Consider the following 13835-nt stretch of genomic DNA (forward strand, 5'->3'; position numbering starts at 1 on the left):
CTTTGGGGGCTGTTGCTCAGCCTGCTGCAACATGAATAAACATATTTACTTTATGCCAGGTTACACCTTGAGCACTTCAGAAATAGGAATTTTTGCTCACCAACAGTCTACGAGATAGGTGCAGGTGCTGTTGTTATTCTCATTTTGAGGAAGGCAAAACTGAGGTAGAGGAAGGCTATAACTCGCCTAAGCTGTGTCATACCCACATGTTCTCTGGCCACGATGTAATTACTTAGAAATCAGTAACAAAAGATTTAACTTTTATCCTGAAAAAAAATTTAGATTTATAGGAATTTTGCAAAGCAGTACATAGAATTGCCATATACCACCTTTCACCTAGATTCTTCCAATGTTAACATTTAACACATTTGTTTTATCATTTTCTGTCACATAATTTTTTCGGAGCCCTTTGAGATTAAGTTGCATAGTTAATGTCTCATTAACTAAATACTCTAGTGTGTATTTCCCAAAAAACAAGAGCTTTTTTACTTTTTTACAGCACAACGATCAAACTCAGGAAATTAACACGGTACAGTGCGATTACCTAAGCTACACACCTTACTCAAATCTCACCCATTGTCTCAAACATGTCATTCTTAATCAAGATTCAACCCAAGATCATGTTAACATTTACTTGTCACATTTCTTTAATCTGAAACTTTTGACAAATTTAATTTGGTTCTTTAAAAACTACTAAGGGAGACAAATTTCTAGCAAAATGGTCAGGGAAAAGAAGGTGAGAAGACACAGAGGATATTGGGAAAGGAACGAGCAAGCTCAAAAAAAATCTAAGATTCCTCAAGTTATGACAATAAATTTGGGAAAAAACAGGAGTCAATGCTTAGAATATTTTTTTTTCCAAAATTGACTCAAAAAAAAAAAAAAATCAAAAGCTTGAGTAGTCTTATCACCATGAAAGCAACATCAGCAGTAGTTAAAAATCTTCCCACAAGTAAATACCAGGGTCAGATGATTTTATAAACTTCGAAGGACAAAGACTGCTCCGATCTTCTCGTCTTGCGGAGCCCAGTAAAATGAACCACATTCCCCAGCTCATTTAATGCAGTTACAGTATCGACACGAAAGGCAGACACTGGCAGACCGGTTCCTAAATACAGATGCAAAAATTCCAAGTAAAATACCAGCAGCTTGAATCCAGCAGTCCAACGGGAGCGAATGATGACCAAGGACGTAAAGGTGATTTTATACTAAAAAGCCGCCACGTAAACTTGACAGTATGTGTCAATTAAATTGAATGTAGGTAAAAAAAAAAAAAAAAATAGTACAGGATCTGAGGTCTCCAGCAGACTCCATGGAGGCAGGTACCCCCGGCGCTTCTTGGACGTGCCAGGCATGTGCACCCCCGCTTCCTCGGGCGGGAGGGTCCAGCCGGATTTCCCTCCTCCCCGAAAGGCTCCCAGGACCCTTCAAACGCCACCAGCCGCATGCCCAGCCTGAGTACTGGCTCCCCACTCTCACCCTGCGCACACTGGTGCCCCCCCTTACCTTGCATGACATCCTCCCCTGCAGCACACAGCACTTCCACTATGTCTCTGTCTCGTCACCTGTCTCCCTCCTTGACTTGCCTCCCCTTCCCCCAGCTCCCTTAGAAGCTCTCGGGGGCAAGAACTTCTGTTCCTTCGTTCGCTGTAGCTTCTCCAGCACCCCCAGGAGGAGGGATGGGTGCAGGAGGAGTGGACAAGGTTGTAGGGTGCCATCGTCACACGGACATTGTTTCATGTAATATGTGTGTGTTCTCTTCTAGATGTTTCTGCACAGCCCTCTGCTGAAAGAATCCCATTCCGCAAGGAATTCAGGTTCTGTCCACATGTATAAGTTTTCATCACGAGGTGAGCAGCAAAGTACAAAGCCGTGAAGCCTTCAGCATTTCTAACTGAATTCGTTTCTAACATGTTCGACAGAGAGCTTTGAGAATTTCCTTTGACACTGTAACTGCAGAGCAAGTAGCAGAATCCGGGGCCACCCAACCCTCAGGTAATTGCTGGTGTCAACAGACTTAAAAAAAATCAGAGCACTACCTGAGTTTGTTCATCCTGCGAGGAGTCACCGCACGCCGCCGCTCGCCGCTCACAGGGCAGTTCTGCTGTTTGAACACAACAAACGATCCCACGACGGGAGCTCATCTCTTTAGGGCAGGGCCGCCGTTGAGGAGGCCGAGAAGGACAACACCTGCACTCCCTCCCAGCGTGTGCTGGACGTGCACAGACCAGCAGAGCGGCGACGTCATGACGCGGGCCACACGATCCTGTCGCGCTCCCCACGCCACCGCTCGGATGGGCGAGAAAACGAGAAGCGCAAGGCTGCAGATTCTACAAATCATTCTTTTACTTTACTGGTTCGGGTTCAAACCTTACCTGGCACACATCAGACTAGGACATCACGCGGAAACGCATATAAATCTAAAAAGCATGCTCCACTATTTTGAAAGTTCAGAGTGTGCTGAGCTCTCTTTTAATGACTTCACCTACCTAGAGACAGATTTTCATGCCACTATCTTCAGTCTTGAGTGTCAGATACAAGAAGATACTTGCCAAGTTGAAGTAGGAAAAGCTACAGCTCTGGAGTTTGGAGACGGCGACAGGATTTCCTGGTCAGAACACAACTGTTTTCCAACTTGGATAGAAGAGAACATATTTTGGGGATCCCTGGGGGGCACAGCGGTTTAGCACCTGCCTTTGGCCCAGGGCGCGATCCTGAAGACCTGGGATCGAATCCCACGTCAGGCTCCCGGTGTATGGAGCCTGCTTCTCCCTCTGCCTATGTCTCTGCCTCTCTTTCTCTGTGACTATCATAAATAAATTAAAAAAAAAAAAAGAGAGAACATATTTTGCATGTTTGTACATCGATCCCTCCCCAGCGCTACAGCCTCCACCGAAAACTACTTACTACCCACAACAGTCAACCAAACAATGTGTGAGAGTAAATGAAATATCGCCCAGGTGGTTTCACCATTTCAACAACAAAATGAGAGAGAAAAAGGCAATGTGTTTTTCATAAAACTAAGTTTATTCAATTTGAATGATTCTGAGATTATGGTCTTGCTTTTTGGGTGCTAAAATGTCTTTTCTTCTATATTATGATGCTAATAGCGATAGTACTTTGAATCTTCCTGTTTTTGCTTTACATCCTTAGCTGGCAAAATTAAGAGCTAGAGACACCTAAACAATGTGATTACTTTTTCTTATTTATTTTTTTAAAAATCTCCTGGCGCTTAAAACTCAGAGCCTAAGAACCAACAAGCCTTGGTAAAGACCTACCTTCTGTGTTACTTGTTTCATAATATTGAAGTATTTCTTGGTGATTTCCCTAAAACAAGCTTTGGAGCAGGATACAAGGAAAGTTTAATTTATAGTAAAAGCAAGTGTAAAAACAGCCTTAATTTCAAGCACCAAAGAAATACATCTTCAATCAACACTGTGGTTATATCACCTTTTATTAAAACTAGTCATCTTGCTATGTATAGGGTATCAATTTAAAAGCAGAAGGCCACTTCTGTGTTATCATTATGGTTTTAGGAATAGCCTGCAGTCACATACACGAACAGGACTGGTGCGATGTAGAAGCGAAGGCGGCGGAGGCCCAAGCAGGCCACTCTCCTGGGTCAGGGTGTTAGTGGCACCATCGGTGGCTGCTCATATCAATGTATTTTTGGTCCTTTTACTTATAAATCATACTATCTAGTTTTCAGTATTTACATGCATTTAAACTTGAGAAGAAATATGTATTAGGGGAAAGCACGTATTAGTGGGCTTCAGGTGTCAAAAGGAGCTCCATATTTCTGTGTATTATTTTTACGTCATTAGCTACCTTTGAGAACAAAAAGTTCCACATAAGTGTACAAATTGGGACATGTTTTTAGGAAACTTCATAGCAACGCATATTGCAGTGTGTCCTCCCATAAGTGAATCATTTAATCTCCACTCCCTCAAAGTGTTAAAAACAAAAGAAAGTAGCTAGCCATTACTTTGTAAAGTATATTTCAGAGAAAATACAAGAACCATCATCAATGGTATCTGGGGCCAGATGAAACCACTGAAGCATTATGTCTGATTCTGTCCTGTGATTTGCCAAGATGGTGTTGCTTCCCATTACACTGTTCTTGCTAGTATTCGTTCTATGTCCAATTGATATGAGCATTTATCCTAAACTTCAAAATAATTCCTGGTAGAATTCAAAATATACGTCCAGAACTCCTGAAAGCAACTTCTGCTTTTCTCCCAATTATGCCAATTTCTAGCCTAATAATAACTGATAAAATGACCACCGCAGATTTTGGAGAGGGGTGGGTGCCTTGCCATCAGCATGCGTAGGCTGGCGCACCTGGCCAAGCTACTCAGTGCAGTTATCAATGCTTAGTTCTTCTTGGCTTTCTTCATGTAGCGAGCCCGCGTGGACTTGCCCAAATTCATGGTTATTTTAAAATAAAGCCAGGTAGGCATGGCTGAAATTATTGAGTCCTATGGAAAGAAACAGAGAGATATGTAATTACAGCCTACAATTTGGGCTAATTTAGAGCATCTGATCTTATGTTTCACTATATTGTTGTTTTGTCAGTAAATTTTAAAGTTCTTGGGCGTTTGAAATAAGACGTAAATGCCTCATTAGTAAGTCTAGACGGTGTATGGATGCTAATACATCACATGCTATTCTGTGTGGATGCTAATACATCACACGCTATTCCGTGACTCCGTGGGGAAGAAAACCCCAAACCAAAGTACTGACTGGAGACTCGGAAATCCACATACCATGAGAGAATGGATCAGATACCCGGTGGTTCGGGACTGCAGGCCCACTGTTTGAATCGCAGACTTCACATATGTCTCTGCAGATGGCTTATCCAGGGTTGGCTTTCGGATTTTGGATAGCTTGGTAGCTACGTAGTAGGGCAGGACACTCTGGAAAGGCAACACACATCCGCACCGCAAAGAACAGAAACAAAAAAACATGCTGTTGATTAGGTAGACCACAAACTCGGAACTCAGTGACGCTTGATTTCTCCTGGTGCAATGGGGAAGACATTCGGGTGAAATCTTCAGAGAGAGAAGAAGGGAGAAGCACACCGAGGGCCAGCTTGAGAGAATACATGACAGTGTAAAATAAACTGCAACAAGGCAATCTATCAACGAAACAATCTGAGACTGAGAAAGCATTAAAAATATGCACAAATAGACCTTTTTGAACCTTTAAAAAGGCGGCACTAGACAAACCTAGAGAGCAGAGCTTCTGGAGAGGATACTCTTTCTACCCTCACTACACTGAACATGGTTACAAAACCACCATGAAGACTTTTGACATTTTATTCTCCTAAAGACATAATGCTCATTTTCATAACTTGTGGCTCATTAACATGGTTCTATCAGCTTCAGTGCCTCGAAAATAAGCATTTCGGGCAGCCCAGTGGCTCAGTGGTTTAGCACCGCCTTCAGCCCAGGGCATGATCCTGGAGACCCGAGATCAAGTCCCACGTCGGGCTCCCTGCATGGAGCCTGCTTCTCCCTCTGCTTGTGTCTCTGCCCCTCTCTCTCTCTCTCTCTCTGTCTCTCATGAATAAATAAAATCTTAAAAGAAATTAAATAAAATAAGCATTTCCCTTTCTCAGACCTTAGCTACTACTACCCTTCCTCCTCAGTTTACTACTCTGTGTCTGAGTTTTATAAACTTTGCTACTGTAAGACAGGATCATCCCTCCCCCCGCTTTTTTTTTTCTTTTTTCTTTGCAGGGGAGACACTATTACCATAATGGAAACAGACTGGGTAACCAAGAGAAAGACACTTGACGGGAGTGGTGTGAGATGACAGATCTGAACACTACTTGTTAGAAAACCTTAACTAGTGTCAGGTTCCTTACTGCCTAAGTTTGGTTCATTTGGGGATGATTCAACATAGGACACAAGGAAACCCTATTACAATGGGTCCTGAGTCATGGCACAAGAGGTTCCTTCTACAGCTTGGAATAACTTGGGTTTGGTTGTTCAGTAAAGACTCAATGAATGGTTTTTGCGAATTTATCACTATTCATGTATTCCCCCACTTACTGAGCAAAAATATTTTGTCAAAAAGGTCTTTAATTTTAAAGCCATGCTGCAGCAAGGATATAGCATGTGAGAGCACAAACCAAAGAGAGATCTCAGACTCACACAGTATGAAATAGAGTTCACCGAGGCCCTAACAATGGGTAAGGAAAGAAAACTTTGTTTACTGGGGTGATTAGCAAGCAAAGCAAAAGAAAGCACATGCATATGGACCATCTCAAATGATGAAGGAATATAAGCAAGTCACGTCACATCTCTGTCCTGGTTACAAAAAACCGTGAAGATTTAAAAAACCATTTCCATCTACAGATCACAAGCCTGCTAAGGGTACTGTAAAGTTCTGAGTGTCTCAGGATGAAGACAGTCTGATAATTATACCTTCCAATTACACCATGATATTATCACACACACACAGCCTGTAGATACACAGCATAAATTGGACTATTTTGATCTTGTAGAAGAATTAAGTGGCACTGCCTGGCTGAGCCACTTGATGGTGCCACAAGTTAACTCACCATTCAGCTAAACCATCCAGATAGCTGAGGGAACCTCCTAGCTCTGGAGGTGGAGGCAAGAGACACCTGCCTAGGAATTTCAAGCTGAGCTGTGTTTTTCCAATGAAGAAATGTAAATTCTGTTCTGGAAAGGGTATTTATTTCCAACAATGGCTCAAAATCAAGGCAGTTACCTTGGCCTAGCAGAAGATGCAAAGGATTCAGAGATGAAATGACTTTAGAGCTAACATCTTAAATAAAGTGGAGGACGTTGCCAGGTAAAGAAACAACGGAAGAACGTTTTGGGTAATGAGAACAGCAGGAGCAAAGAAAGGGAGAGACAGAGAAGATGATGTTCTCAGGCAACTGCAAGCTATTCAGTATGGTTCAAATGCCAGAAATGTGTGGAGCAGGGGCAGGAGGAAAGCTAAGTGGAACAGAGAACTAAACCCAATCACTGGAGAGTAGTGATTTCTAAAGCATCAGCTCCATGAAAACACGGTCTTATTCCCCACCACGTTGCCAATGCTCAGAGCAAGTAGTACCTAGCAGACAGGAGGGATGCACATAAGATCTGCTGAGTGACTTAGCAACAGAGTACCTACATGTGCATGGAACTGTAGAACTGTACTGGGGTCCCCTTGCACTGCTAGGGGTTAATTACACCAGCAAGTCGACGATGTAATATGAGATTTTAAACCAAAATTTTAGATATATTTTTTAAAAGATTTTATTTATTTATTCATGAGAGACAGAGAGAGAGAGAGAGAGAGGCAGAGACACAGGCAGAGGGAGAAGCAGGCTCTGTGCAGGGAGCCCGATGCGTGACTCGATCTTGGGACCCCGGGGTCACGCTCTAAGCTGAAGACAGATGCTCAACCACTGAGCCACCTAGGTGTCCCTATATTAGATATTTTCAAGCTTAAGCAAGATCTTCTCTCTAAACCATGACAAACTTACTGGTCTAGCTACTTGCCAAGAATTTAAAAAGGAGTATTTCAAGTTCTATGTAAAAGCAAAGAAATCCACCTCAAAATGTCATCTAGGCATATCCTCAAAGAGTTTACCAAAACCACAGTAAATGATAATTAATCCATTTTCCTGCCTACTCAAGGAAACATATCAGTGAACAGGTTGAGAATACACTCACCCTTCCACGGGAAGTATTTTGGGCAGAACAAATTTCACCAGTCGCTTAAGCTCAAAACTTTGCCATTATAAAGATTACCACTTGGAAACAACCTGGGTCTTCACAGCCACAGGCAGGCAAGTGCCTTGGGATTCCAACTTAGAAGCCCAAAGTGAAAATAACTAGTTAGGCCATAAAGCAAAGCTATTGATGTCTGTCCTTATTCAGCTTGTTTTTTAAAAAATAAAAATCCCTGGAGACAATATGGTATCTTTTTTCTCACCCACTAGAGTAGCTTGCTTAGTTAATTTGGTCCTTAGAAAACAGGGAATCCCTGGGTGGCGCAGCGGTTTGGCGCCTGCCTTTGGCCCAGGGCATGATCCTGGAGACCCGGGATCGAATCCCACGTTGGGCTCCCGGTGCATGGAGCCTGCTTCTCCCTCTGCCTGTGTCTCTGCCTCTCTCTCTCTCTCTCTCTCTCTGTGTGACTATCATAAATAAATTAAAAAAAAAAATTTAAAGAAAACAAATCAGGCGGCCTGACTCAGAACAGGAAGGCCACTGTAACTAAATGTCATGGAAAACTGGAAAGGTGGATACCCAACACCATGTGGCAGGTATTGGGGTTCTTGTGGTACAGCACCATTGGAAAGGGCCAAGCAAAATAGATGTTATCAATGACAAACCCGGAGATTCACCTGGCTGGAAAGGATTGGAGTCCAGTGATCCCCAACAGGACTAACGTTACTATTTTTTTAAAAAAGATTTTATGTATTTATTCACGAGAGACACACCGAGAGAGAGGTAGAGACACAGGCAGAGGGAGAAGCAGGCTCCCTGCGGGGAGCCTGATGCAGGACTCGATCCTGGGGCCCTGGACCCTACGGCAGACGTTCAACCACTGAGCCACCCAGGTGCCCCCTAATGTTACTATTCTTAAGCCATTTTTTAATGTTGGTACAGCTGACCAGATAGGATTATTTCCTGGGAGAATTATATTGCTTTATAGTTCTACTTAGATTCCATCTGTACTAACAAAGACACACTCCATTACCTCCTTTTATTGGCATTGGCAATTAACAAGAAAAATGGATGAAGAATTCTGTTTTCAATCCTAATAGCCACTTCTCAGTGTTTAGCTTTCTAGCTCTCTGAAGCCCAATAGATGTCTATGATTATTCTAAGCTATAAAATATTTAACAAAATATAAAAGAGGAATATCTTTTTTTATTTTTAAAAAAACCTTGAATTTTATTTTCTCCTTCATCTCAGTGTGTCCTATTTATTTTTTAAATTTGTTCTGATTAGGGCAGGCTGGATGGCTCAGCAGTTTAGTGCTGGCCTTCAGCCCAGGGTGTAATCCTGGAGACCCCGGATCGAGTCCCACGTCGGGCTCCCTGCATGGAGCCTGCTTCTCCCTCTGCCTGTGTCTCTGCCTCTCTCTCTCTCTCTGTGTCTCTCATGAATAAATAAATACAATCTTAAAAAATAAATTTGTTCTGATTAAAAACTATATTTAGCTGAATTAACAAAACCACCAACTATCACCACCCAAGAGGTTCAAAGTACTGGAAAGTGATAAATTAAGAGAAGGGGGCCCAGTGAATGTCCCCATTACAGTGAGTTCACATCTAAGCAAGTATTCTTCTGTAATCTCACACTAAACATGAGAAAACCCGTTTCATTTTCAGGCCAGTTGAAACCTACAACTGCCTTCTCTGGGTTTCTTGGTCTCAACCTATGTCCTCATCCTCATCTATCCTCTAATAAAGAGTCAGATAAACTAAACCCTAAGGGATGGTTTCAGTTTGCAAATGATCTCCTTGTTGACAGCATTTCCAGAGACTTGGTTTCCCAGCTCCAAGGCAGAAAATTCTATGAAGCAGAGCAACGCCTCCGAAGATCACACACTTCGGAGGTATTCAAGCCCAGGATACAAAATCATGTGTGCTGTTTTGGCCAGGAAAGCATAACATGAATCTAATCATGAGGAAGCATCAGATAAACCCCAAATACGGAATGTTTAATTCAGAAAGAGCAAGAGGAGTACTGTGCTCTTTAAAAATGCCAATGTCTGCTGTTTGAAGCTGGTAAAATAAAAAATAAATAAATAAAAATAAAATAAAATAAAATAAAATAAAATAGAAAACGTCCATGTTATATAAACTATGAAAGGCTGTGGATATATTTCAGATTAACAGAAACTGAAGGGATGGGACAAATATAGGATACATGGTCCTAGACTAAATTCTTTGCTGGAGGATAAAAAATGCCATAAGGAATATTATGGAGTCTAAAACTGGAATACAGACAGTAAATAAGGTAAAAATATTATATCAATGTTAACTCTGAAGTCGATAACTATGTTGATAACTATTACATAAGAAAATATCCTCATTATTCGGCAACAGACACTGAAGTATTTACAGGTAAAGAACCATGACGTCTGCAACTGACCTTTCAATAATAAAGCAAATGTAATAAGTTGCATAACATTAAGTGAATCTGGGTAAAGGGGACTAGGGTGTTCTTTGTACTATTCTTATTCTTACAGCTTTTCTGTAGATTTGAAATTATTTCCAAATAAAAAATTTTTTAAAAACAAGGCAGTTAGTGAAGGTTTTACAGAATAAAAATTCAAGAAGTATAATTTCGGGAAGTTGGTGCAGTCTTAGCTACTTCTTATACTTTTTCAGCACCCTAGCTAGCTGGTACATGGCGTACAGATGGAGCCAGTGCCCAGTCCTACCAACTCGCCAGTCGGGTCACTTAGGATTTTGCCCTCTGAAAGAGTTAAGCGTAATTCTGACTGGGCTTTAATTATAGGGCAGTAATGAAAGCAGTCCTCACCAACATACCAAGAGCACACTTTTGATAAGGCCTACTTAAGAACGAACTTCTTACCCTCAATTCAAATGTAAGAGACAGAATTTATCAGGTCCTAAATTCACCTTTCCATTTGCTGTCTCCACTGTTCATTTGCATTTCCACAAAATCCTTATTTCACAGCAAATCTGAATTTATGAAGTAAATTTTAAATGCTCTCAATTATTATTTTGCTCTCAAAAATTATAGGAGAGAAGTTGAGGGAAAGATGGGAAGAGAAAAGCAAAGGAAAAATATGGATAAGGAATTAATATAAAACAACCTAAATTCAAAAAACATATTATCTTCCTCTCCCCAAAGAGCCATCTGATACACATTCACACGGAGGCAGACCTAAAAAGATAGTTTTCCTTCCAAGGATTACGAGAAACTGAAATTTGGTAACACAGCATTAGCCTGAAAGCCCTCTAGATAGAGAGGTCGAAAATTCAAGACCAGAGGCCTATGTGAGCAAGAGAAGAAGCTCAAAAGGTCTCTAAAATGAATGTGTCCCGCAAAGTATGGCCATGTGTAACCAGAGTCTTCCGTGACCCCAAGCAAAAGGCAGGTCCCTGGTGTGCCCCAAATTACATGTGCCATTAGCAACACAGAGACAAACAAGGTTAAAAAAAAAATCCAGATCTCAAGAATATATTGAAGTGTGGGGAGGCAGGGGGGCCAGACTCTCTGGCCGAGGTAAATAATAAGAAACAGGAGAGCAGAAGGAGAGGCGCATCACGCGGCTGAGATCGGGTTTCCCAGGCAGGTGAAGTGTGGCCTGAGCCCTGAGAGATGGATGGAGATTAGAGGCTCAGGTGTGAATGGGGTGCGGAGACGGGGAGGGGAGAGGAGAGGAGAGGGGAAGGTGTGCCAGCACAGGCGCTAGTCCTGGGCACTGCCGGGGGCAGAGCACGTGCTGGACGCCACATTGCCCAGGCTGGCCGGACATACGGAGAGACGATGGGGTGGCAGGAGAGGCGATGGCCTGCTAGAGTGTGAATTCAATCCTGAGCATCGCAGGCAGCCACTGGGGGGCTATGAAGGAAAGCAACATTACCTAACTAGGGTTTTAGCAAAATCACCCAGGAAACAGTATGTGGGATGGAGTGGAGAAGAAAATTGCCAATAAATACTCCTGGTCCAAAAAATGTGCAGACATAAACCACCACCAAAGAAAAAAACAATAATTTTTAACTCTGAGCTTTATTTAGACCAGATGTTTTTGTTCCTTTGGTCAGAACTAGTATGATATCCTATTCTACTTCAGCATTCTGATGTGTTCACACAGAAATGACAACTGTATTCTCCTTCCCAAATATGTGCGTTTTAATTTTTTCGCCAAATTCACACTACATTTAAACCTTGAATGAATTCATTTGAAGGAAGACAATGAGCAATGAAATTACATAATTCAGAATTCATTATTGGGGAAAAACAAGTTTATCAAAGTTAAATGTCTCAAAAAACAAATGCTAATATGTTTTTGTAGTAGCTTCCAGTCATGCCAGACTAATAGGCAGAGAATATGGAAAAAAGATCTTTGAGGAAAACAAGCTGTGGGAATGAGAGAGGAGACAGTCCTGTCTATTCAGAGAATTTCAGAAATCGCTCGTCTGTGTTCACAGAGTGTAATATCCCCCTTTGTCAAACACTTGCAGCTTCTGACCATGCTGCCTGAAGATCACTCACTGATGGGTCTGTAGGATTCCTGCTTTAGTCTCAGGAGGTGTTTAAAAATTCTGAAATTAATAACTTGATTACAATAGATTCCTCAGAATGAGGAAATGGCACGACTCCGTGTGGCACGGGATGCCTGACCTCCCATGAATGCGTTGCTGCTTTCTTGTTACTGAAAGCCAGCACATTCTGTACGGCAGATTTCAGCTACTGGCATTAAAACAAGAGTCGAGGACAGAAGGGGGAGCATGATAGGTCAGTGTAAAATTCAGGATTCTTGAAAACCCAGTCTTCTTTCCCAATGTGCCCTGTGTATTTACGGGAAGCTGCAAATCACAATAAGACCAAAGGGCTAGGGTGTCCCTGGGTGGCTCAGCGGTTTAGTGCCTGCCTTCGGCCCAGGGCGTGATCCTGGAGCCCCAGGACGGAGTCCCATGTCGGGCTCCCTGCGTGGAGCCTGCTTCTCCCTCTGCCTGTGTCTCTGCCTCTTTCTCTCTCTTTCTGTGTGTCTCTCATGAACAAATAAATAAAATCTTAAAAAAAAAAAAAAAAAAAAAAAGACCAAAGGGCTATGACGTCTGAGGTCCACTTGGGCGAGACCTCAGGTGGAGGCTTAGAGGAAGCCGACTCTGGATGGTCCTGGAAGATGAGGAAATTCTGACCTGACCTTTCCCTAACAACTACTCCCTCTCACTGTGGGGGCAGTCTTCACAGATAGAATAAAAGGTGTTAGAAACTAGATCTACACAACAGGTAGGGCCGTCTTGACTGTCCAAAGAGACAAGGGATGAAATGCAACCACTCAGCTAAGTACCTTCTGATTCCAGAAATGCCTGAGCTCAGATGGCACCAACGTGTTCAGTACTGTCCTGAAGGCCTCAAATAAGGAGCCCAGTCATTAAAAATAAAGGTTTTGGCGCCAAACAGCCTTGGATTTAAGTCCTGGTTCAACATGGACAAGGGGCTTAATAACCTCTTTAACCTCAATTTCCATAAATTTACAAAAGATGATAATCACACCACCTTATGAGGTCATTACGAGATAAAATGAAATAAATGGATACATATAAAGTGCTTAGCTTAGTGCTGTGCCTGGAAAGTAACCCTTCAAATATTAGCTATTGCGATGACTGGTCATCTGGGGCTTCAGGGTGCAAAAATTGAAATACTGGGCTCCCAGTAATGAGAGCCATGATAACAATGGGGTGCGTCAAGAAGTGGGGGCAGGTCGCAGGTGGGAGTAGGAAAGGGGTTTAAGCATTGCAACTTCTCCTAAGACATTGTCACAAATGTGCCTAAGCATGGAAATGCTGTGAGACATTATTACTTTGTGTTGAGCAAGAGCTGCTTTGAGACAGATACTCATAAAAATTCCTACATTTGCTTTCTCTCACATTTGGTATTGTATTTCCACAGCATTGTATCTGTTAGCTACATAATAAAAGCAAAGATCTCTACAAAAATTAAGTCAAAATGGGTCAAAGGCCTAAATGTAAAAGCTAAATCTATGAACTCTTGAAAGAAAACAGGGGAGACCTTCATGATATTACATTTGGAAATGATTTTTTGCAAAGGACACCAAAAGCACAAGCAATGAAAGGAAAAATAGATAAACGG

The 13835-nt window shown here is 42.1% G+C and overlaps 1 protein-coding gene across 2 annotated transcripts in view; it reads right to left on the reverse strand.

Annotated features, from left to right (window-relative positions):
* Positions 1-3006: 3006 nt before the first annotated feature.
* The window catches only part of HSD17B12 (hydroxysteroid 17-beta dehydrogenase 12), a 154279-nt gene continuing 143450 nt past the window's right edge, over positions 3007-13835 (reverse strand). For both annotated transcript variants that reach the window (XM_038562982.1, XM_038562981.1), the window contains 2 exons: positions 4767-4916; positions 3007-4478 (listed from right to left, as the gene is read on the reverse strand). In XM_038562982.1, the coding sequence (XP_038418910.1) occupies positions 4374-4478; positions 4767-4916 (255 nt within the window). In that variant the 3' untranslated portion in view covers positions 3007-4373. The remainder of the gene's footprint in view (positions 4479-4766; positions 4917-13835) is intronic.

Source organism: Canis lupus, chromosome 18 (assembly GCF_011100685.1).
Source record: "Canis lupus familiaris isolate Mischka breed German Shepherd chromosome 18, alternate assembly UU_Cfam_GSD_1.0, whole genome shotgun sequence".
Taxonomy (NCBI): domain Eukaryota; kingdom Metazoa; phylum Chordata; class Mammalia; order Carnivora; family Canidae; genus Canis; species Canis lupus.